This window comes from Oncorhynchus tshawytscha, unplaced genomic scaffold, assembly GCF_018296145.1.
Source record: "Oncorhynchus tshawytscha isolate Ot180627B unplaced genomic scaffold, Otsh_v2.0 Un_contig_17836_pilon_pilon, whole genome shotgun sequence".
NCBI lineage: Eukaryota > Metazoa > Chordata > Actinopteri > Salmoniformes > Salmonidae > Oncorhynchus > Oncorhynchus tshawytscha.
In genome coordinates this window covers 34,315-61,421 of record NW_024608895.1, presented here as the reverse complement: position 1 = coordinate 61,421, position 27,107 = coordinate 34,315, and the positions used below count along the sequence as shown (strand labels likewise).

At 41.5% G+C, this 27,107-nt stretch overlaps 1 protein-coding gene and 1 long non-coding RNA gene across 2 annotated transcripts; both read left to right on the top strand.

The window, feature by feature from the left end:
- On the top strand, nucleotides 1–27,025 carry LOC121843936 (interleukin-1 receptor-associated kinase 3-like). Its single transcript, XM_042313828.1, is given in 14 exon segments — nucleotides 1–260; nucleotides 3,793–3,975; nucleotides 4,283–4,294; nucleotides 4,297–4,358; nucleotides 5,729–5,798; nucleotides 7,560–7,711; nucleotides 7,912–7,976; nucleotides 8,792–8,906; nucleotides 11,124–11,242; nucleotides 13,963–14,158; nucleotides 14,392–14,454; nucleotides 14,562–14,729; nucleotides 18,017–18,488; nucleotides 25,752–27,025. Coding segments are annotated over 14 exon segments (1,917 nt in total). The 5' UTR covers nucleotides 1–157; the 3' UTR covers nucleotides 25,889–27,025.
- Nucleotides 11,554–13,087, top strand: LOC121843937. Its single transcript, XR_006081805.1, has 2 exons — nucleotides 11,554–11,684; nucleotides 12,169–13,087. It is a non-coding gene; the product is annotated as an uncharacterized LOC121843937 (long non-coding RNA).
- Nucleotides 27,026–27,107: the final 82 nt, after the last annotated feature.

The window sequence follows — 27,107 nt, the reverse complement described above, 5'->3', positions numbered from 1 at the left end:
AACTATTTGTAACCATTTGAATCGCGTTCAATAACGAACTTTTATTTTGAAAGTGAAACCTCAAATTCAACTATTGTGGCTGATCTTTATTGTGGCTAGCTTCACATAGGTTAGATTCTTTTGACGATAATAAGGTTCCAGCTCAGTCGCAGTTGAGATGGACTCGTCTATGTACCTGTATGATGTTCCCCCAGTTTTGATGGAGAAGTTTTGTAAGATAATCGACAGCGGTGATGACAGCCTCGGATGGCGAGGGCTCGGTGAGTAATGTGAACAAAGTATGACTTTCTGTGCGCGGTTTAAACGGAATCATTACGGGTTTACCTAAACGGAAGTGTTGTGTACACTGTGGTACAGGTTGTGTAGATTACATGTTAACGATCTCATCTGTGATAAATAAACATTTCGTTTTTTCCCCCACCGCACTATGTAACGCTGTTAGTGTATAGCACATAGTATAATGTCACTATAACATCGGCAGACGGGGTCAGAAATGTACAGTAAGCGCTGGTATGTTAGCAACTCACATCATCACTGCTTCATAACCCCTCTTCGAGGGCATTTGCCTCTTGCTTGCTCTCCCCTAACAAAAATGTACCATGGTACTACTGTGGTACTTTCATTAATACCATGGTACTACTATGATACTACTATGCTACTTTCATTAATACCATGGTACTACTATGGTACTTTTATTAATACCATGATACTACTGTGGTACTTTCATTAATACCATGGTACTACTATGGTACTTTTATTAATACCATGATACTACTGTGGTACTTTCATTAATACCATGGTACTACTATGGTACTTTTATTAATACCATGATACTACAATGCTACTTTCATTAATACCATGGTACTACTGTGGTACTATGTCATGGGTAAAAATGAGTGAGTGAGTGAGGGAGTGGGTGAGTGAGTGAGTGAGTGAGTGAGTGAGTGAGTGAGGGGGTGAGTGAGTGAGTGAGTGAGGGGGTGAGTGAGTGAGGGGGTGAGTGAGTGAGGGGGTGAGTGAGTGAGTGAGTGAGTGGGGGTGAGTGAGTGAGTGAGGGGGTGAGTGAGTGAAGGGGGTGAGTGAGTGAGTGAGTGAGTGAAAGGGATGGGAGTGAGTGAGTGTGGATGTGTGAGTGAGTGAGTGAGTGATTGAGTGAGGGGGTGAGTGAGTGGGTGAGTGAGGAAATTACATTTCAGTGAGTGAGTGGGTGAGTGAGTGGGTGAGTGAGTGAGGGGGTGAGTGAGTGAGTGAGTGAGTGGAGTGAGTGAGGGGATGAGTGAGAGTGAGTGAGTGAGGGGGTGAGTGGTGAAGGGGGTGAGTGAATGAGTGAGTGAGTGAGTGAGTGAGTGAGTGAGGAGTGAGGGGGTGAGTGAGGGGGGGTGAGTGAGTGAGTGAGGGGTGAGTGAGTGAGTGAGGGGTGAGTGAGTGAGTGAGTGGTGAGGGGTGAATGGAGTGAGTGAGTGAGGGGGTGAGTGAGTGAGTGAGGGGGTGAGTGAGTGAGGGGTGAGTGAGTGAGTGAGTGATTGAGAAAACAAATCATGAGAAAACAAATAATTACTGTTTTTTAATTTTTTTATTTAATTCAATAATAAACCATCTGTGTTTGTCATAGAAAGATGGGACTAGTTTCTGTGGATGTGGACAGATTTCCAGCGGTGTGCATCGTTTGAGGCAAGCAGTGACGGGCCCTCCCGATGAGGCAAATTACATTTCAGACGGGACTTTCCAGCCTCCAATGACGGTGGATGTGCAATGGAATCCGACACCGGACTCCCTAGTCACTACAGTTAAATGGAATCCGACACCGGAGTCCCTAGTCACTACAGTTAAATGGAATCCGACACCGGAGTCCCTAGTCACTACAGTTAAATGGAATCCGACACCGGACTCCCTAGTCACTACAGTTAAATGGAATCCGACACCGGACTCCCTAGTCACTACAGTTAAATGGAATCCGACACCGGACTCCCTAGTCACTACAGTTAAATGGAATCCGACACCGGACTCCCTGGTCACTACAGTTAAATGGAATCCGACACCGGAGTCCCTAGTCACTACAGTTAAATGGAATCCGACACCGGACTCCCTAGTCACTACAGTTAAATGGAATCCGACACCGGACTCCCTAGTCACTAAAGTTAAATGGAATCCGACACCGGACTCCCTAGTCACTACAGTTAAATGGAATCCGACACCGGACTCCCTAGTCACTACAGTTAAATGGAATCCGACACCAGACTCCCTAGTCACTACAGTTAAATGGAATCCGACACCGGACTCCCTAGTCACTACAGTTAAATGGAATCCGACACCAGACTCCCTAGTCACTACAGTTAAATGGAATCCGACACCAGACTCCCTAGTCACTACAGTTAAATGGAATCCGACACCGGACTCCCTAGTCACTACAGTTAAATGGAATCCGACACCGGACTCCCTAGTCACTACAGTTAAATGGAATCCGACACCGGACTCCCTAGTCACTACAGTTAAATGGAATCCGACACCGGACTCCCTAGTCACTACAGTTAAATGGAATCCGACACCGGAGTCCCTAGTCACTACAGTTAAATGTGATCCGACACCGGAGTCCCTAGTCACTACAGTTAAATGGAATCCGACACCGGACTCCCTAGTCACTACAGTTAAATGGAATCCGACACCGGACTCCCTAGTCACTACAGTTAAATGGAATCCGACACCGGACTCCCTAGTCACTACAGTTAAATGGAATCCGACACCGGACTCCCTAGTCACTACAGTTAAATGGAATCCGACACCGGAGTCCCTAGTCACTACAGTTAAATGGAATCCGACACCGGACTCCCTAGTCACTACAGTTAAATGGAATCCGACACCGGACTCCCTAGTCACTACAGTTAAATGGAATCCGACACCGGACTCCCTAGTCACTACAGTTAAATGTGATCTATTATGTTGACGAGTCAAGCGGCCCGCTTTAACAATGGAAATACATACAGGTGTATCATCAAAGATGGAAGGCAGGCGTGTAACATGAGATAAGGTAGGACCCCTCTAGCCAATGAGGTGCCAGATACACGGCTCTTCCTCTCTGCTACAGATCAGAAACCCTCGTTGCCTTGCCGGGCTGAAGAGACTATTGTATACAATATACAGCCAACCTATGAGGCCTAACTGGCAACAGTAGGACACAGGATCTGTGTCAGTGTGCGTGAGTCTTCCTGGTCTCACTGATAAGTGACTCAGAGAGCTCTTTGATAAGTGACTGACAGAGAGCAGGTCTCAGAGGCTCTCACTGATAAGTGACTGGCAGAGAGCAGGTCTCACTGATAAGTGACTGGCAGAGTGACTGACAGAGAGCAGGTCTCACTGATAAGTGACTGACAGAGAGGCTCTCACTGATAAGTGACTGACAGAGAGCGGGTCTCACTCTCTTTGATAATCTGCGTTTGACTTTGAATGTGAATTTGCTCCACCTCAGCTCAGCCAATCATAAAACTGGCCTGACCCGTCTGGTTAGGGGAGCCGACCATTGCTCACTGGTCAGCCAAATGCTCAGTATAGATTATTATAACAACAGAGAAATTGAGCAAAAGGCATATAAAATCACCAGCCGTGTCATTTTTTAAATACATTTTTTATATATATATATATTTTGGGATCAATTTCGACCAGCCCACCCTGTTAAAAGATGGTCCGGCCCTTCTGGCATTTGCCAGAATTGCCAGACGGCCAATACGCCCACGCACTATAAGAACGTGTTTCCTGTTGTTAACACGCTTATTTCTCTCCTTTATCTGTCCCCTTCAGCGGCGCGTATCGTGCCAAGTTGGACGGAGGTGCGACGCGCCGAGAGGCTGGAGGCAATAGGCAAGAGCCCCACGCGAGAACTCATCTGGTCGTGGGCGCAACAGAACAAAACTGTTGGGGACCTTGTGAAGGTGTTGGAGGATATGGGTCACTACAGAGCTCTACAGCTCTTTATTCCTCAAGGTAAGGCAACCTATTAATAGACCTATACCACACTGCAGTTTGTGTCAGTTTCGTATAGTATTCCACACGTTACGACTTCCACAACTGTAGCTTGTTTTTCACTGAAGCAAATACCCTTTGGTTTCACTTCTGTAATGTCATTGTTGGGTAAACTTCCTCTGTTCGTGTGCAAAGCACTCAACACTGTCAACACAACATTTAGCAATCAGACAGACTGAACATTTTCAGTGTCCTGCCACACTGATGGTTGATAATGTAGGTCGATGTTATTAGTGGTCAATAAAACAGTGAAATGTTGTCCTTTCAGAAACACAGCATTCCTTCCCAACAGTGGACCATCAAAGAGCAGCAGGGATAACCCCTCCCCTCCTCAGTTACCCACGGTAGGCTACTAGTTATGTCCTGATGTATGTATTAATCAAACCCCTCCCCTCCTCAGTTACCCACGGTAGACTACTAGTTATGTCCTGATGTATGTATTAATCAAACCCCTCCCCTCCTCAGTTACCCACGGTAGGCTACTAGTTATGTCCTGATGTATGTATTAATCAAACCCCTCCCCTCCTCAGTTACCCACGGTAGGCTACTAGTTATGTCCTGATGTATATATTAATCAAACCCCTCCCCTCCTCAGTTACCCACGGTAGGCTACTAGTTATGTCCTGATGTATGTATTAATCAAACCCCTCCCCTCCTCAGTTACCCACGGTAGGCTACTAGTTATGTCCTGATGTATGTATTAATCAAACCCCCCTCCTCAGCCCACGGTAGGCTACTAGTTATGTCCTGATGTATGTATTAATCAAACCCCTCCCCTCCTCAGTTACCCACGGTAGGCTACTAGTTATGTCCTGATGTATGTATTAATCAAACCCCTCCCCTCCTCAGTTACCCACGGTAGACTACTAGTTATGTCCTGATGTATGTATTAATCAAACCCCTCCCCTCCTCAGTTACCCACGGTAGGCTACTAGTTATGTCCTGATGTATGTATTAATCAAACCCCTCCCCTCCTCAGTTACCCACGGTAGGCTACTAGTTATGTCCTGATGTATGTATTAATCAAACCCCTCCCCTCCTCAGTTACCCACGGTAGACTACTAGTTATGTCCTGATGTATGTATTAATCAAACCCCTCCCCTCCTCAGTTACCCACGGTAGGCTACTAGTTATGTCCTGATGTATGTATTAATCAAACCCCTCCCCTCCTCAGTTACCCATGAGTCGCCCTGTAATTCATCCTTAGGTTAGACTACTAGTTATGTCCTGATGTATGTATTAATCAAACCCCTCCCCTCCTCAGTTACCCACGGTAGGCTACTAGTTATGTCCTGATGTATGTATTAATCAAACCCCTCCCCTCCTCAGTTACCCACGGTAGGCTACTAGTTATGTCCTGATGTATCTATTAATCAAACCCCTCCCCTCCTCACCCGTGATAGGCTACTATTCATGATCAACTTATAATGTTATGATCCATAACAGTTGTCACCCTGTAATAACTGTTGTCTATGTAGGCTAGTTCATGTGTCGCCCTGTAATAACTGTTGTCTATGTAGGCTAGTTCATGTGTCACCCTGTAATAACTGTTGTCTATGTAGGCTAGTTCATGTGTCGCCCTGTAATAACTGTTGTCTATGTAGGCTAGTTCATGGGTCACCCTGTAATTCATCCTTAGTTACACTGTACTAACCGTTGTCTGTTGTATGTTCCGTGTTGTGTGTGTCTTCGTCACCACGTCCTGTTTTCTCAGCCACCCCAACCTGCCAGCGAGTCGACCCAACCTGGTTGGAACCAGTCTCATGATCCTGTTTCAAGTGAAGGTACATAACTGAAAGGCTGCTGAGCCGACATTGTGAAAAAACTGCCTGTGTGCCCTTGAGCAAGGCACTTAAGCCTATTTCGTTCCAGGGGCGCCGTACTACTACCTTGTAAAACAATACATTAGACTGCACCTATCCGATGTATGTGACGATCTTATTATTCTTTTAATTTGACATTTTTTTTCTGTCTTGTGATTTTTCTGTCCACCTTTTAATATTCCTAATGAGATGAATACATTAGATTGCTGAGTCATTTCATTGTTTCAGTAGGAATCCCTGTATTCAACAGACTGATGTGTTGGTACTACTGGTCCACGTTCTTATGATGTGTTGGATGTCCCTAGAAAAACATCACACCTCTGGTCCCTTGTTACAACAGACTGATGTGTTGAGATGGTCCCTAGAAACAACAGACTGATGTGTTGAGATGGTCCCTAGTTACAACAGACTGATGTGTTGAGATGGTCCCTAGATGGTCCCTAGATTCAACAGACTGATGTGTTGAGATGGTCCCTTACAACAGACTGATGTGTTGAGATGGTCCCTAGAAACAACAGACTGATGTGTTGAGATGGTCCCTAGTTACAACAGACTGATGTGTTGAGATGGTCCCTAGTTACAACAGACTGATGTGTTGAGATGGTCCCTAGTTACAACAGACTGATGTGTTGAGATGGTCCCTAGTTACAACAGACTGATGTGTTGAGATGGTCCCTAGTTACAACAGACTGATGTGTTGAGATGGTCCCTAGTTACAACAGACTGATGTGTTGAGATGGTCCCTAGTTACAACAGACCCATAAATAATATTGAGGGCATTATGTCAAACATCCTATGAGAGTAAGCTTCTGAGAAGTATCCAATTCCCTATTTCACTTCTCTTTTTATTTTGTGGTTTCATTGACGACCGGTTTCATAGGGTACAACCCAAATGGGCACCCTATTCCCTAAATAGTGCCCATGGGTCAAAAGTAGTCCACTACGTAGGGAATGTGGTGCTGTTTGGGACGTAGCCATACGACTCATTGTGTGTAAAAGTACTAGCGAGAATGCTGAGGTTTTTCCTCGTTACTCTGCGTATGTTCTAAGTATTCTCACCTTGTAGAAACCACAGGCGTAGTGTTTTCACTCTGTTGCTAGGTAGAAACCACAGGCTTAGTGTTTTCACTCTGTTGCTAGGTAGAAACCACAGGCTTAGTGTTTTCACTCTGTTGCTAGGTAGAAACCACAGGCTTAGTGTTTTCACTCTGTTGCTAGGTTGAAACCACAGGCTTAGTGTTTTCACTCTGTTGCTAGGTAGAAACCACAGGCGTAGTGTTTTCACTCTGTTGCTAGGTAGAAACCACAGGCGTAGTGTTTTCACTCTGTTGCTAGGTAGAAACCACAGGCGTAAAGGTAGAAACCACAGGCGTAGTGTTTTCACTCTGTTGCTAGGTAGAAACCACAGGCTTAGTGTTTTCAGGCGTAGTGTTTTCACTTTGTTGCTAGGTAGAAACCACAGGCTTAGTGTTTTCACTCTGTTGCTAGGTAGAAACCACAGGCTTAGTGTTTTCACTTTGTTGCTAGGTAGAAACCACAGGCTTAGTGTTTTCACTCTGTTGCTAGGTAGAAACCACAGGCGTAGTGTTTTCACTCTGTTGCTAGGTAGAAACCACAGGCGTAGTGTTTTCACTCTGTTGCTAGGTAGAAACCACAGGCTTAGTGTTTTCACTCTGTTGCTCAGTAGAAACCACAGGCTTAGTGTTTTCACTCTGTTGCTAGGTAGAAACCACAGGCTTGTGATCACCTACTCAGACGTCATAGAGGGAACTAGACATTTTCACCAGGACATGAAGATCTCTGTGGGCAGCTTCTCTGCTGTCTACAGAGTGATAAAGGGAAATGAAACCTTCGCTGTCAAGCTCTTCAAGCAGGTACTGACACACCTACTCCATACAGTGCTCCATTTATAAAAGTCATCTTTTCAAAATGACCCTGGCTTAATGGAGATGAAATATAATACAGGTCATTATTCAACTAGAGAGACATTTATTTGGTCATGTGCTTCAAAAGGACTGAGGACATACGCAACACAGTTCAAGTGTTTGTTGGTCTTCTTCGTTGGTCTGTACAGGTGCAGAAAGCCTCATGGAGGAAGTTGTGGGATCTATTCAGGAGAGAGATGGAAGTTCATCATCTGTATGTCTACTCCATAAATCCTCTGTCTACCTACTCCATTAATCCTCCATTTTAGACTGTTTCTGTATGTCTAACTACTCCATTAATCCTCTGTCTACCTACTCCATTAATCCTCCATTTTAGATGGTTTCTGTATGTCTACCTACTCCATTAATCCTCTGTCTACCTACTCCATTAATCCTCCATTTTAGACTGTTTCTGTATGTCTAACTACTCCATTAATCCTCTGTCTACCTACTCCATTAATCCTCCATTTTAGATGGTTTCTGTATGTCTACCTACTCCATTAATCCTCTGTCTACCTACTCCATTAATCCTCCATTTTAGATGGTTTCTGTATGTCTACCTACTCCATTAATCTTCCATTTTAGATGGTTTCTGTATGTCTACCTACTCCATTAATCTTCCATTTTTGATGGTTTCTGTATGTCTACCTACTCCATTAATCCTCCATTTTAGATGGTTTCTGTATGTCTACCTACTCCATTAATCCTCCATTTTAGATGGTTTCTGTATGTCTACCTACTCCATTAATCCTCCATTTTTGATGGTTTCTGTATGTCTACCTACTCCATTAATCTTCCATTTTAGATGGTTTCTGTATGTCTACCTACTCCATTAATCCTCCATTTTAGATGGTTTCTGCGTAAATATTTACCTCTGAAATCCATTATGACATCTATAGTCTTCCATACACACATCTTCTCCTAATTGTAAAAAAAAAGGAGAAAATCTGTTGTCAATGACTTACCTGGTTAAATAAAGGTAAATATCTGCCTGTTACTAATCATCAAATCTGCCTGTTTATCTTTCAGCTACCAGCATCCTAACATCTTAGAGCTGTTGGGTTGTTACTCTGATGGGGATCGTTACTGGCTGGTATACCCTTACCTTCCCAACGGATCTCTGTTCCACAGACTGCATGACCAGGTGAGATATTCTATTCTATACCCCTTACCTTCCCAATGGATCACTGTTCCACAGACTGCATGACCAGGTGAGATATTATATTCTATACCCCTTATCTTCCCAATGGATCACTGTTCCACAGACTGCATGACCAGGTGAGATATTCTATTCTATACCCCTTATCTTCCCAATGGATCTCTGTTCCACAGACTGCATGACCAGGTGAGATATTCTATTCTATACCCCTTACCTTCCCAATGGATCACTGTTCCACAGACTGCATGACCAGGTGAGATATTATATTCTATACCCCTTATCTTCCCAACGGATCTCTGTTCCACAGACTGCATGACCAGGTGAGATATTCTATTCTATACCCCTTATCTTCCCAACACTGTTCCACAGACTGCATGACCAGGTGAGATATTCTATTCTATACCCCTTACCTTCCCAATGGATCTCTGTTCTACAGACTGCATGACCAGGTGAGATATTCTATTCTATACCCCTTACCTTCCCAACACTGTTCCACAGACTGCATGACCAGGTGAGATATTCTATTCTATACCCCTTACCTTCCCAATGGATCTCTGTTCCACAGACTGCATGACCAGGTGAGATATTCTATTCTATACCCCTTACCTTCCCAACAGGTGAGATCCAGAACCTCTTCAGTTGAGACACTATGCACAAGCTCACACATTTTCTTCAGGTTGTGTTACCTATTCTAGTTGTAGGTTGTATTACCTATTCTAGTTCTAGGTTGTATTACCTATTCTAGTTCTAGGTTGTATTACCTATTCTAGTTGTCTTACCTATTCTAGTTGTATTACCTATTCTAGTTGTAGGTTGTATTACCTATTCTAGTTGTAGGTTGTATTACCTATTCTAGTCTAGTTGTGAGTTGTATTTCCTATTCTAGTTGTCTTACCTATTCTAGTTGTATTACCTATTCTAGTTGTATGTTGTATTACCTATTCTAGTTGTCTTACCTATTCTAGTTGTATTACCTATTCTAGTTGTAGGTTGTATTACCTATTCTAGTTGTAGGTTGTATTACCTATTCTAGTTGTTTTACCTATTCTAGTTGTATTACCTATTCTAGTTGTAGGTTGTATTACCTATTCTAGTTGTATTACCTATTCTAGTTGTATTACCTATTCTAGTTGTAGGTTGTATTACCTATTCTAGTTGTAGGTTGTATTACCTATTCTAGTTGTAGGTTGTGTTACCTATTCTAGTTGTAGGTTGTATTACCTATTCTAGTTGTAGGTTGTGTTACCTATTCTAGTTGTAGGTTGTGTTACCTATTCTAGTTGTAGGTTGTATTACCTATTCTAGTTGTAGGTTGTATTACCTATTCTAGTTGTAGGTTGTGTTACCTATTCTAGTTGTAGGTTGTATTACCTATTCTAGTTGTAGGTTGTATTACCTATTCTAGTTGTATTACCTATTCTAGTTGTAGGTTGTATTACCTATTCTAGTTGTATTACCTATTCTAGTTGTAGGTTGTGTTACCTATTCTAGTTGTAGGTTGTATTACCTATTCTAGTTGTCTTACCTATTCTAGTTGTATTACCTATTCTAGTTGTAGGTTGTATTACCTATTCTAGTTGTAGGTTGTATTACCTATTCTAGTTGTATTACCTATTCTAGTTGTATTACCTATTCTAGTTGTAGGTTGTATTACCTATTCTAGTTGTAGGTTGTATTCTATTCTAGTTGTATGTTGTGTTACCTATTCTAGTTGTAGGTTGTATTACCTATTCTAGTTGTAGGTCGTGTTACTGTAAAGGCAAATGTCCGTCCTCTGATGGACAATAAGCTTCCATTCAATTCTACTAAACTACTATTCTATTCTATTTCAATGCCGAACATATCAGCGTATCTGTCTCTGTGGTGGACAGACTGTATGGTAGTAGGTGTATTGGTGTTTAAATGGTAACATGTCAGCGTGTCTCTGTGGTGGACAGACTGTATGGTAGTAGGTATATTGGTGTTTAAATGGTAACATGTCAGCGTGTCTCTGTGGTGGACAGACTGTATGGTAGTAGGTCTATTGGTGTTTAAATGGTAACATGTCAGCGTGTCTCTGTGGTGGACAGACTGTATGGTAGTAGGTATATTGGTGTTTAAATGGTAACATGTCAGCGTGTCTCTGTGGTGGACAGACTGTATGGTAGTAGGTCTATTGGTGTTTAAATGGTCACATGTTTCCCTTCCTGCATCTCTCTGTAGAACGTAGTGCCTCCTCTCTCATGGCTGGAGCGTCTGGACATCATCAAGGGGACGGCTAAGGCTGTACATCACCTACACATGGCTCAGCCCTGCACTGTGGTCTGTGGGAACATCACAAGGTACCGGCTCAAACCCCTAGTCTATAACATCACAAGGTACCGGCTCAAACCTCTAGTCTATAACATCACAAGTCACTCAAACCCCTGTCTATAACATCCTGCATCAAACCTCTAGTCTATAACATCACAAGGTGCCTCAAACCTCTAGTCTATAACATCACAAGGAGCTCAAACCTCTAGTCATCATCACAAGGTACCGGCTCAAACCTAGTCTATAACATCACAAGGTACCGGCTCAAACCCCTAGTCTATAACATCACAAGGTACCGGCTCAAACCCCTAGTCTATAACATCACAAGGTGTGACTCAAACCTCTAGTCTATAACATCACAAGGTACCGACTCAAACCCCTAGTCTATAACATCACAAGGTACCGACTCAAACCTCTAGTCTATAACATCACAAGGTACCGACTCAAACCTCTAGTCTATAACATCACAAGGTACCGGCTCAAACCCTAGTCTATAACATCACAAGGTCTATAACATCACAAGGTACCGGCTCAAACCCCTAGTCTATAACATCACAAGGTACCGGCTCAAACCTCTAGTCTATAACATCACAAGGTACCGGCTCAAACCTCTAGTCTATAACATCACAAGGTACCGGCTCAAACCTCTAGTCTATAACATCACAAGGTACCGGCTCAAACCTCTAGTCTATAACATCACAAGGTACCGGCTCAAACCCCTAGTCTATAACATCACAAGGTACCGGCTCAAACCTCTAGTCTATAACATCACAAGGTACCGGCTCAAACCTCTAGTCTATAACATCACAAGGTACCGGCTCAAACCTCTAGTCTATAACATCACAAGGTACCGGCTCAAACCTCTAGTCTATAACATCACAAGGTACCGGCTCAAACCCCTAGTCTATAACATCACAAGGTACCGGCTCAAACCCCTAGTCTATAACATCACAAGGTACCGACTCAAACCTCTAGTCTATAACATCACAAGGTACCGGCTCAAACCTCTAGTCTATAACATCACAAGGTACCGGCTCAAACCTCTAGTCTATAACATCACAAGGTACCGGCTCAAACCTCTAGTCTATAACATCACAAGGTACCGGCTCAAACCCCTAGTCTATAACATCACAAGGTACCAGCTCAAACCTCTAGTCTATAACATCACAAGGTACCGGCTCAAACCTCTAGTCTATAACATCACAAGGTACCAGCTCAAACCTCTAGTCTATAACATCACAAGGTACCGACTCAAACCTCTAGTCTATAACATCACAAGGTACTGGCTCAAACCTCTAGTCTATAACATCACAAGGTACCGGCTCAAACCTCTAGTCTATAACATCACAAGGTACCGGCTCAAACCTCTAGTCTATAACATCACAAGGTACCGGCTCAAACCTCTAGTCTATAACATCACAAGGTACCGGCTCAAACCCTAGTCTATAACATCACAAGGTACCGGCTCAAACCTCTAGTCTATAACATCACAAGGTACCGGCTCAAACCCCTAGTCTATAACATCACAAGGTACCGACTCAAACCTCTAGTCTATAACATCACAAGGTACCGGCTGAAACCTCTAGTCTATAACATCACAAGGTACCGGCTCAAACCTCTAGTCTATAACATCACAAGGTACCAGCTCAAACCCCTAGTCTATAACATCACAAGGTACCGGCTCAAACCTCTAGTCTATAACATCACAAGGTACCGGCTCAAACCTCTAGTCTATAACATCACAAGGTACCGGCTCAAACCTCTAGTCTATAACATCACAAGGTACCGGCTCAAACCCCTAGTCTATAACATCACAAGGTACCGACTCAAACCTCTAGTCTATAACATCACAAGGTACCGGCTCAAACCTCTAGTCTAGTCACTCACCTCACCCCCTTTCACCCCCTAGGCTAGTGGTTAGTGGCAGGAGAGCCTTGTGGTTAGTGCATTGGACTAGTAACCGGAAGGTTGCAAGATCAAATCCTGAGCTGACAAGGTAAAAAAAAATCTGTCGTTCTGCCTCTGAACAAGGCAGTTAACCCACTGTTCCTAGGCCGTCATTGTAAATAAGAATTTGTTCTTAACTGACTCCCTGTCACACCTGAGTTCCAAAGCGTATTCTCTCTGTGTAGTTCTAAGGAACCCTGTCACACCTGAGTTCCAAAGCGTATTCTCTCTGTGTAGTTCTAAAGAACCCTGTCACACCTGAGTTCCAAAGCGTATTCTCTCTGTGTAGTTCTAAAGAACCCTGTCACACCTGAGTTCCAAAGCGTATTCTCTCTGTGTAGTTCTAAAGAACCCTGTCACACCAGAGTTCCAAAGCGTATTCTCTCTGTGTAGTTCTAAAGAACCCTGTCACACCAGAGTTCCAAAGCGTATTCTCAGTTCTAAAGAACCCTGTCACACCAGAGTTCCAAAGCGTATTCTCTCTGTGTAGTTCTAAAGAACCCTGTCACACCTGAGTTCCAAAGCGTATTCTCTCTGTGTAGTTCTAAAGAACCCTGTCACACCAGAGTTCCAAAGCGTATTCTCTCTGTGTAGTTCTAAAGAACCCTGTCACACCTGAGTTCCAAAGCGTATTCTCTCTGTGTAGTTCTAAAGAACCCTGTCACACCTGAGTTCCAAAGCGTATTCTCTCTGTGTAGTTCTAAAGAACCCTGTCACACCTGAGTTCCAAAGCGTATTCTCTCTGTGTAGTTCTAAAGAACCCTGTCACACCTGAGTTCCAAAGCGTATTCTCTCTGTGTAGTTCTAACATACTGCTGGACGAGCGGCTGCAGCCCAAGCTGTCTGATTTTGGGACGGCCCGTCTCAGACCCCACTCCGTCAGTCAGAGCTGCACCGTTACCTTGGATACGACCTTCGGAACCCTGGGCTACCTGCCGGAGGAATACATACGAGACGGAAAGCTGTCTGTCAGTCTGGACGTGTTCAGCTTGGGAGTGGTGAGTTAGGGAGCGCGTGACAAAACAATACTCTTTCAACAGACGTGTTCAGTTTGGGAGTGGTGAGTTAGGGAGCGCGTGACAAAACAATACTCTTTCAACAGACGTGGTCTTTGTCAGCTACTTGCGACTAATACTAGATAAACTGATCTGAATGCCAGAACACAGCTGTTTGTGAATTGCTTGGATGTCTATGACCAGAACCTGTTAATAAGAAGCTATTTGTTCTTTAGGTTATAATGGAAATGATAACGGGACGGAAAGCTAGAGAGGAGACTCCTAAACACACCCTGCTGGTAAGACTAGAATTGCACATTGTATTGAAATGCTTGCTAAACACATGAAATAATGTTGTGTTGCTGGATACATGCGCTCTGGTTCATCCTCCCTCCCTCCCGTCCAGAGAAACGTCCTACGTGGAGAGGTAGAGGACACTGGCAGTGTAGACTCCTGTCTTCAGTATCTGGACCCGAGAGCTGGTCTTTGTCCCCACTCTATGTCCTTTACCTTGTTGCGTCTAGCCCTGGACTGCACCTCTACACGACCACGCAACAGACCCACCATGGAGAATGTGAGTCGACTCAATACAATTCAATGCAATCAGGTTTAATTTACTTCATTTCAATTCTACTTTACTGAGTTGGGTAAATGTGAGAATAGGGACATGAACCTGACTTTTAGAGTCAAGGTTCAGGGTAGGACTGTTTGTTTGATTTTCCACTGAATCAGACCTGAATCAGACCTGAATCAGACCTGAATCAGACCTGAATCAGACCTGAATCAGACCTGAATCAGACCTGAATCAGACCTGAATCAAACCTGAATCAGACCTGAATCAGACCTGAATCAGACCTGAATCAGACCTGAATCAAACCTGAATCAGACCTGAATCAGACCTGAATCAGACCTGAATCAGACCTGAATCAGACCTGAATCAGACCTGGGCAGAAAATAGTTGTATTTTGTAGTTTGTTTGAAAATGCCAACTTTTGAAATACTTGAGGTAGTTGAAGATAGTTTAGGTAGAGTTATAGACTAACTACCTATAGACTAACTACCTATAGACTGTAACTACCTATAGACTGTAACTACCTATAGACTGTAACTACCTATAGACTGTACCACCCTGCATACCACCCTGCATACCACCCAGCATATCACCCGGCATACCACCCTGCATACCACCCAGCATATCACCCTGCATACCACCCAGCATACCACCCTGTATACCACCCAGCATACCACCCTGCATACCACCCAGCATACCACCCTGCATACCACCCTGCATACCACCCTGCATATCACCCTGCATACCACCGTGCATACCACCCAGCATATCACCCTGCATACCACCCAGCATATCACCCTGCATACCACCCTGCATACCACCCAGCATACCACCCAGCATACCACCCTGCATATCACCCTGCATACCACCGTGCATACCACCCAGCATACCACCCTGCATACCACCCAGCATACCACCCTGCATACCACCTAGCATACCACCCTGCATACCACCCTGCATACCACCCTACATCCCACTGCTGGCTTGCTTCTGGAGCTAAGCAGGGTTGGTCCTGGTCTGTCCCTGGATGGGAGACCAGATGCTGCTGGAAGTGGTGTTGGAGGGACAGTAGGGGGCACTCTTTCCTCTGGTCTAAAAATAAATATCCCAATCCCCCAGGACGGTAGTTGGGGACACTGCCCTGTGTAAGGTGCTGTCTTTCGGATGGGACGTTAAACAGGTGTCTGAGGTCATTAAAGATCCCATGGCACTTATCGTAAGAGTAGGGGTGTTAACCCCGGTGTCCTGGCTAAATTCACAATCTGGCCTTCATACCATCGTGGTCACCTAATCATCCCCAGCTAACAATTGGCTCATTCCTCCCCCTCCTCTCCCCTGTAACTATTCCCCAGGTTGTTGCTGTACATGAGAATGTGTTCTCAGTCAACCTACCGGGAAAAATTAATAAAATATCTATGCAATTACCAAATTATTATGTAACAAAATGCAAATACAAGGTAATTACAGTTGTTTTCCTGCGGCACAAGAACAGTTTAATGTTCAACGGTACTGAGAATGTTAACAGTAACAAAATATGGCTATTAAGTGTCGAAAGCCAACGAAATATCCCAAAACCGCCTTCTCAAATCAACCACAGCCAAGGTAGGTGGGAAAGTCATGTTAGTTTATATTCTGAGTAAAGTATCCCTTTAAAGATGGTGTAGTGTATGTTTCAAACAAGAACACTTCCTGTCAGACGGACAAAGAGGTTCGACGTTGTTTGCAAATGGATTTGAATTACTCTGCAGTATTTTTCAGGTATTATAAAATGAATTGCAGCTTTCAACCTTTTCAGTGGCCTGTTGAAAGAGTCATACAGTACAGATGTAGGATCTTAGTTTGAGCCAGTTTGCTACAGCAGGAAAATAATCCTATTATGTGGATTATCGTTTAATGGACATTTTTGTATTGTTGGACACATTTTTTCATGAGGGCAAATCAAATCTGAAATGTTAAAGTCAATATTACAAACTTTAGACGCCTTTTCAAATCTCAAATACACTACAAGTTTGCATTTTCTGCTGTGCAGGAAAATTCTCAGCAACAAAAGTGTGATCAAAGTAAGATCCTACATCTGTAGTTGAGCATCACAACTTATACTTATCTGTAAAAAATATATAGAATTGGTTTGACTTGATAATGTACACCTGGGGCAATGACATTCAGGAGATTGGACATTTACAGAATGTTCACGTAGAAATGTATTGTGTAGATGAAATATGACTGTCATATTGGAATAGGATAGGAGATTGGGCTCTATTCATTCTATTTCTATCCTCAACATACAGTTCTAGATACAGCCCTGTCATTAGTTGAAGACAGCCAATCCAACATGCAGTTCTAGATACAGCCCTGTCATTAGTTGAAGACAGCCAATCCAACATACAGTTCCAGATACAGCCCTGTCATTAGGTGAAGACAGCCAATCCAACATGCAGTTCTTGATACAGCCCTGTCATTAGGTGAAGACAGCCAATCCAACATGCAGTTCTAGATACAGCCCTGTCATTAGGTGAAGACAGCCAATCCAATAGTTTCTGAAATGTAGTCACTTCCTGAGATCTGTATTCAAATAGTTATTTTAAAGTAGTCATTTTTTGAGGATCTGTTTTCAAGTAGTTGTAGTCATCTCCAAAGTAACTCTTTGTTTCCCTGAAAGCATCGTTAGAACTAGAGTTCTCTTAGGTCTGGACTGAATACTGTAGCTAGGTGAACACTGTAGCTAGGTGAATACTGTAGCTAGGTGAATACTGTAGCTAGGTGAATACTGTAGCTAGGTGAATACTGTAGCTAGGTGAATACTGTAGCTAGGTGAATACTGTAGCTAGGTGAATACTGTAGCTAGGTGAATACCGTAGCTAGGTGAGGTGAATACTGTAGCTAGGTGAATACTGTAGCTAGGTGAATACTGTAGCTAGGTGAATACCGTAGCTAGGTGAATACCGTAGCTAGGTGAATACCGTAGCTAGGTGAATACTGTAGCTGGGTGAATACTGTAGCTAGGTGAATACCGTAGCTAGGTGAATGCCGTAGCTAGGTGAATACTGTAGCTAGGTGAATACTGTAGCTAGGTGAATACTGTAGCTAGGTGAATACTGTAGCTAGGTGAGGGGCTGACTAGACAAATGAGAACTGAAGTCATTTACAGCCTCTCGACATCTGTGGACTTAGTAAATATTGACTTTATGAGTTATACTCGATGACTGCTTTTATTTACAGGTAAATCATTGATAGCACATTGTCTTTTACAGTAATGAAATGGGTGATCTCCCCCAACCTACCTGTTCCAGGTGTTACAGGTATTGAGCCAGCTGCTTCCCCTGCCGTGCCCACCTGAAGACCAGCCCCACACGCTGACCGACGAGGCCCCAGCTCCCCCTGCCTCTCCTGCCCAGACGGGACAGGGCCCCAGCTCCAACCCCAGCCCCAGTGTGCCTGTGGAGGATGATGAGCTGCACAGTTACCCCGTTGAGAACCCACAGCCAGCTCCAGCTCAGGGAGGGCCCTGTGAGTGTAGCCAGTCAGAGGTCACCTATCTGGGCAGTGGGGAGCGGAGCAGACACCTGTCACTGGAGGGGGCTGGGGAAAGAGCAGCGCTAGGGGCTGATGAGGCTGACCAGAGCCTACAGACCAATGGAGAGCCAGTGGATCTTTACGGTAGCTGGCCAGTCCAATGTAGCTGTTCAGCTGAGGTGAATGGACTGGGCTGTGAGGACTGTAGAGCCAATGGGTTTACTCCCTGCCCCTCAGACCTCCCTCAAGGCAAGTATTATGTTTGGGACCAGGAGTTATACCTCACCACCTTACCTAACCAGGTTTAAGCCCAAGGCCCTACCTATAGACTATAACTACCTATAGACTGTAACTACCTATAGACTGTAACTACCTATAGACTGTAAATCCCTATTACCTATAGACTATAACTACATATAGACTATAAATCCCTATAGACTAACTACCTATAGACTAACTACCTATAGACTATAACTACCTATAGACTATAACTACCTATTGACTGTAACTACCTATAGACTATAACTACCTATAGACTGTAACTACCTATAGACTGTAACTATAGACTGTAACTCCCTATAGACTGTAACTCCCTATAGACTGTACCTACCTATAGACTGTAACTACCTGCAGACTGTAACTACCTATAGACTAACTACCTATAGACTATAACTACCTATAGACTAACTATCTATAGACTGTAACTCCCTATAGACTGTAACTACCTATAGACTGTAACTACCTATAGACTAACTACCTATAGACTATAACTACCTATAGACTAACTACCGATAGACTATAACTCCATATAGACTAACTACCTATAGACTATAACTACCTATAGACTATAACTCCCTATAGACTGTAACTACCTATAGACTAACTACCTATAGACTGTAACTACCTATAGACTGTAACTACCTATAGACTAACTACCTATAGACTGTAACTACCTATAGACTAACTACCTATAGACTGTAACTACTTGTAGACTATAACTACCTATAGACTGACTGTAACTACCTATAGACTGTAACTACCTATAGACTGTAACTACCTATAGACTGTAACTACTACCTATAGACAGTAACTACTACCTATAGACTGTAAGTACCTATAGATTGTAACTACTACCTATAGACTGTAACTACCTATAGACTAACTACCTATAGACTATAACTACCTATAGACTGTAACTACTACCTATAGACTGTACCTATAGACTGTAACTACCTATAGACTGTAACTACCTATAGACTATAACTACCTATAGACTATAACTACCTATAGACTATAACTACCTATAGACTAACTACCTATAGACTGTAACTACCTATAGACTGTAACTACCTCTATACTAACTACCTATAGACTGTAACTACCTCTAGACTAACTACCTATAGACTGTAACTACCTCTAGACTAACTACCTATAGACTATAACTACCTCTAGACTAACTACCTATAGACTATAACTCCCTATAGACTAACTACCTATAGACTGTAACTACCTATAGACTAACTACCTATAGACTATAACTCCCTATAGACTAACTACCTATAGACTGTAACTACCTATAGACTGTAACTACCTCTATACTAACTACCTATAGACTGTAACTACCTCTAGACTAACTACCTATAGACTGTAACTACCTCTAGACTAACTACCTATAGACTGTAACTACCTCTAGACTAACTACCTATAGACTGTAACTCCCTATAGACTGTAACTCCCTATAGACTGTAACTACCTATAGACTAACTACCTATAGACTGTAACTACCTATAGACTGTAACTACCTATAGACTAACTACCTATAGACTGTAACTACCTATAGACTAACTACCTATAGACTGTAACTACTTGTAGACTATAACTACCTATAGACTGACTGTAACTACCTATAGACTGTAACTACCTATAGACTGTAACTACCTATAGACTGTAACTACCTATAGATTGTAACTACTACCTATAGACTGTAACTACCTATAGACTAACTACCTATAGACTATAACTACCTATAGACTGTAACTACTACCTATAGACTGTACCTATAGACTGTAACTACCTATAGACTGTAACTACCTATAGACTATAACTACCTATAGACTATAACTACCTATAGACTATAACTACCTATAGACTAACTACCTATAGACTGTAACTACCTATAGACTGTAACTACCTCTATACTAACTACCTATAGACTGTAACTACCTCTAGACTAACTACCTATAGACTGTAACTACCTCTAGACTAACTACCTATAGACTATAACTACCTCTAGACTAACTACCTATAGACTATAACTCCCTATAGACTAACTACCTATAGACTGTAACTACCTATAGACTGTAACTACCTCTATACTAACTACCTATAGACTGTAACTACCTCTAGACTAACTACCTATAGACTGTAACTACCTCTAGACTAACTACCTATAGACTATAACTACCTCTAGACTAACTACCTATAGACTATAACTCCCTATAGACTAACTACCTATAGACTATAACTACCTATAGACTATAACTACCTATAGACTAACTACCTATAGACTGTAACTACCTATAGACTGTAACTACCTCTATACTAACTACCTATAGACTGTAACTACCTCTAGACTAACTACCTATAGACTGTAACTACCTCTAGACTAACTACCTATAGACTATAACTACCTCTAGACTAACTACCTATAGACTGTAACTCCCTATAGACTGTAACTCCCTATAGACTGTAACTACCTATAGACTAACTACCTATAGACTGTAACTACCTATAGACTGTAACTACCTATAGACTAACTACCTATAGACTGTAACTACCTATAGACTAACTACCTATAGACTGTAACTACTTGTAGACTATAACTACCTATAGACTGACTGTAACTACCTATAGACTGTAACTACCTATAGACTGTAACTACCTATAGACTGTAACTACCTATAGACTGTAACTACTACCTATAGACAGTAACTACTACCTATAGACTGTAACTACCTATAGATTGTAACTACTACCTATAGACTGTAACTACCTATAGACTAACTACCCTTAGACTATAACTACCTATAGACTGTAACTACTACCTATAGACTGTACCTATAGACTGTAACTACCTATAGACTACAACTACCTATAGACTATAACTACCTATAGACTATAACTACCTATAGACTAACTACCTATAGACTGTAACTACCTATAGACTGTAACTACCTCTATACTAACTACCTATAGACTGTAACTACCTCTAGACTAACTACCTATAGACTGTAACTACCTCTAGACTAACTACCTATAGACTATAACTACCTCTAGACTAACTACCTATAGACTATAACTCCCTATAGACTAACTACCTATAGACTGTAACTACCTATAGACTAACTACCTATAGACTATAACTCCCTATAGACTAACTACCTATAGACTGTAACTACCTATAGACTGTAACTACCTCTATACTAACTACCTATAGACTGTAACTACCTCTAGACTAACTACCTATAGACTGTAACTACCTCTAGACTAACTACCTATAGACTGTAACTACCTCTAGACTAACTACCTATAGACTATAACTCCCTATAGACTAACTACCTATAGACTGTAACTACCTATAGACTAACTACCTATAGACTATAACTCCCTATAGACTAACTACCTATAGACTGTAACTACCTATAGACTGTAACTACCTCTATACTAACTACCTATAGACTGTAACTACCTCTAGACTAACTACCTATAGACTGTAACTACCTCTAGACTAACTACCTATAGACTGTAACTACCTCTAGACTAACTACCTATAGACTATAACTCCCTATAGACTAACTACCTATAGACTGTAACTACCTATAGACTAACTACCTATAGACTATAACTCCCTATAGACTAACTACCTATAGACTGTAACTACCTCTATACTAACTACCTATAGACTGTAACTACCTCTATACTAACTACCTATAGACTGTAACTACCTCTATACTAACTACCTATGGACTGTAACTACCTCTAGACTAACTACCTATAGACTGTAACTACCTCTAGACTAACTCCCTATAGACTGTAACTACCTATAGACTGTACCTACCTATAGACTGTAACTACCTATAGACTGTAACTACCTATAGACTGTAACTACCTCTATACTAACTACCTATAGACTGTAACTACCTCTAGACTAACTACCTATAGACTAACTACCTCTAGACTAACTACCTATAGACTGTAACTCCCTATAGACTAACTACCTATAGACTGTAACTACCTATAGACTGTAACTACATATAGACTGTAACTACCTATAGACTATAACTACCTATAGACTATAACTCCCTATAGACTAACTACCTATAGACTAACTACCTATAGACTAGAACTACCTATAGACCGTAACTACCTCTAGACTAACTACCTATAGACTGTAACTACCTCTAGACTAACTCCCTATAGACTGTAACTACCTATAGACTGTACCTACCTATAGACTGTAACTACCTATAGACTGTAACTACCTATAGACTAACTACCTATAGACTGTAACTACTTGTAGACTATAACTACCTATAGACTGACTGTAACTACCTATAGACTGTAACTACCTATAGACTGTAACTACCTATAGACTGTAACTACCTATAGACTGTAACTACTACCTATAGACAGTAACTACTACCTATAGACTGTAACTACCTATAGATTGTAACTACTACCTATAGACTGTAACTACCTATAGACTAACTACCTATAGACTATAACTACCTATAGACTGTAACTACTACCTATAGACTGTACCTATAGACTGTAACTACCTATAGACTGTAACTACCTATAGACTATAACTACCTATAGACTATAACTACCTATAGACTAACTACCTATAGACTGTAACTACCTATAGACTGTAACTACCTCTATACTAACTACCTATAGACTGTAACTACCTCTAGACTAACTACCTATAGACTGTAACTACCTCTAGACTAACTACCTATAGACTATAACTACCTCTAGACTAACTACCTATAGACTATAACTCCCTATAGACTAACTACCTATAGACTGTAACTACCTCTAGACTAACTACCTATAGACTATAACTACCTCTAGACTAACTACCTATAGACTGTAACTACCTATAGACTGTAACTACCTCTATACTAACTACCTATAGACTGTAACTACCTCTAGACTAACTACCTATAGACTGTAACTACCTCTAGACTAACTACCTATAGACTGTAACTACCTATAGACTAACTACCTATAGACTATAACTCCCTATAGACTAACTACCTATAGACTGTAACTACCTATAGACTGTAACTACCTCTATACTAACTACCTATAGACTGTAACTACCTCTAGACTAACTACCTATAGACTGTAACTACCTCTAGACTAACTACCTATAGACTGTAACTACTCTAGACTAACTACCTATAGACTATAACTCCCTATAGACTAACTACCTATAGACTGTAACTACCTATAGACTAACTACCTATAGACTATAACTCCCTATAGACTAACTACCTATAGACTGTAACTACCTCTATACTAACTACCTATAGACTGTAACTACCTCTATACTAACTACCTATAGACTGTAACTACCTCTATACTAACTACCTATGGACTGTAACTACCTCTAGACTAACTACCTATAGACTGTAACTACCTCTAGACTAACTCCCTATAGACTGTAACTACCTATAGACTGTACCTACCTATAGACTGTAACTACCTATAGACTGTAACTACCTATAGACTGTAACTACCTCTATACTAACTACCTATAGACTGTAACTACCTCTAGACTAACTACCTATAGACTAACTACCTCTAGACTAACTACCTATAGACTGTAACTCCCTATAGACTAACTACCTATAGACTGTAACTACCTATAGACTGTAACTACATAGACTGTAACTACCTATAGACTATAACTACCTATAGACTATAACTCCCTATAGACTAACTACTTATAGACTAACTACCTATAGACTAGAACTACCTATAGACCGTAACTACCTATAGACTAACTACCTATAGACTGTAACTACCTATAGACTGTAACTACCTATAGACTAACTACCTATAGACTAACTACCTATAGACTGTAACTACCTATAGACTGTAACTCCCTATAGACTAACTACCTATAGACTATAACTACCTATAGACTAACTACCTATAGACTGTAACTCCCTATAGACTAACTACCTATAGACTGTAACTACCTATAGACTGTAACTACATATAGACTGTAACTACCTATAGACTATAACTACCTATAGACTATAACTCCCTATAGACTAACTACTTATAGACTAACTACCTATAGACTAGAACTACCTATAGACCGTAACTACCTATAGACTAACTACCTATAGACTGTAACTACCTATAGACTGTAACTACCTATAGACTAACTACCTATAGACTAACTACCTATAGACTGTAACTACCTATAGACTGTAACTACCTATAGACTGTAACTCCCTATAGACTAACTACCTTTAGACTATAAGCACCTATAGACTGTAACTCCCTATAGACTAACTACCTATAGACTGTAACTCCCTATAGACTAACTACCTATAGACTATAACTACCTATAGACTGACTGTAACTACCTATAGACTGTAACTACCTATAGACTTTAACTCCCTATAAACTAACTACCTATAGACTGTAACTACCTGTAGACTGTAACTCCCTATAGACTAACTACCTATAGACTAACTACCTATAGACTAACTACCTATAGACTATAACTCCCTATAGACCAACTACCTATAGACTGTAACTACCTATAGACTAACTACCTATAGACTAACTACCTATAGACTATAACTCCCTATAGACTAACTACCTATAGATGAACTACCTATAGACTAACTACCTATAGACTAACTACCTGTAGACTGTAACTACCTATAGACTATAACTCCCTATAGACTATAACTACCTATAGACTGTAACTACCTATAGACTGTAACTCCCTATAGACTACCTACCTATAGACTGTAACTACCTATAGACTGTAACTACCTATAGACTAACTACCTATAGACTAACTACCTATAGACTGTAACTACCTATAGACTGTAACTACCTATAGACTAACTCCCTATAGACTATAACTACCTATAGACTGACTGTAACTACCTATAGACTGTAACTACCTATAGACTTTAACTCCCTATAAACTAACTACCTATAGACTAACTACTTATAGACTATAACTACCTATAGACTAACTACCTATAGACTAACTCCCTATAGACTGTAACAAGGACCTGGAGTTTATCCAGGTCTGGTCAAAGGATCAAGGAAAACACTGTTTTACTGTTTTAGCTTTAGAACCTGGTTGTATAAAAATCAAGATTTCAGAGAAAATTTCTTCATTACACAGCAGCCAATGTTGAGTCAGAGTCACATACTGGTTTAATTCGAATTGTTCTGTCTATGTTACAGGTGACCTCAGCTTCTCTTCCCTCCGTATAGTGGACAACCCTGCCAAGCAGAGAATGATGAATAAGATTGATCTGTACAACAGAGGCCTCCTCAGAACAGAGGAACTCCTCTCTGTCTCCATGACCACCCAGGAGTGACAAAGCTACAGAGGAACAACTCTCTGTCTCCATGACCACCCAGGAGTGACAAAGCTACAGAGGAACAACTCTCTGTCTCCATGACCACCCAGGAGTGACAAAGCTACAGAGGAACAACTCTCTGTCTCCATGACCACCCAGGAGTGACAAAGCTACAGAGGAACAACTCTCTGTCTCCATGACCACCCAGGAGTGACAAAGCTACAGAGGAACAACTCTCTGTCTCCATGACCACCCAGGAGTGACAAAGCTACAGAGGAACAACTCTCTGTCTCCATGACCACCCAGGAGTGACAAAGCTACAGAGGAACAACTCTCTGTCTCCATGACCACCCAGGAGTGACAAAGCTGATCTAGGATCTGCTTGCCCTCCCCGAATCCTAATCTTAACCATTAGAGGTTAAAAACACAAAACAGACCCCAGACCAGCATCTAGGGCAACTTCACTACTCTAAATGACACATGCATACAGTACATAGCCTGCTGTGAGAGAGGGTTAACTTATCCATATGTCTGACTTAGTCATTGCTGGCCCTGGTTAAATGACCTGGCTCTGGTTAAATGGCCTGGCCACTCAGCCACATGATACTGTAGATGGTTTCAAATCTCCCTTTCTCTAAATGACTGTATGGATCTGGGCTGGTTTCCCAAAAAGCATCGTAGCACTATGATAATCTTTCGTCCATTTAGTTTCAATGGAATTAAAGTTAGTGCTACGATGCTTTTAGGAAATCCAGCCCTGCTATGTGACGAGACGTGATGTTCATTTGGTTGAATGAAAGCAATCTATGTCCTTCGTTGTCAGTAAATTATGCTAAAAATATATTCTTGTAGAAAGGTATTTATTATCTGCTGACAGATTCCATTTTATATTTCTTATTTATAAAATTAGGATATGATTTATACAGTACTTCTATAATAAAAACATTTTATAAAGTTCATTTAAAATGATGGGTTCATGCAAAAATGTTAGCGTGTAGAAACAGTGGGAAACTAAACCTTGTCCAAAGGCCGCTGACATGGTAAGGAAACCAATGTGTCATTTTGTCATTTGGGTCAACTATCCCTTTACTTATGTTTTGTAAGATGACTTTACATTTTTTCATGCCTTTTATTAATAAAATAAGATTGACAATGTGGGATGAATTCGTTTGAATTATTTGTAGGTAAACAAACTATAGTCCGCTTTCACTGTAATTCACAACTATAACGGCATTCA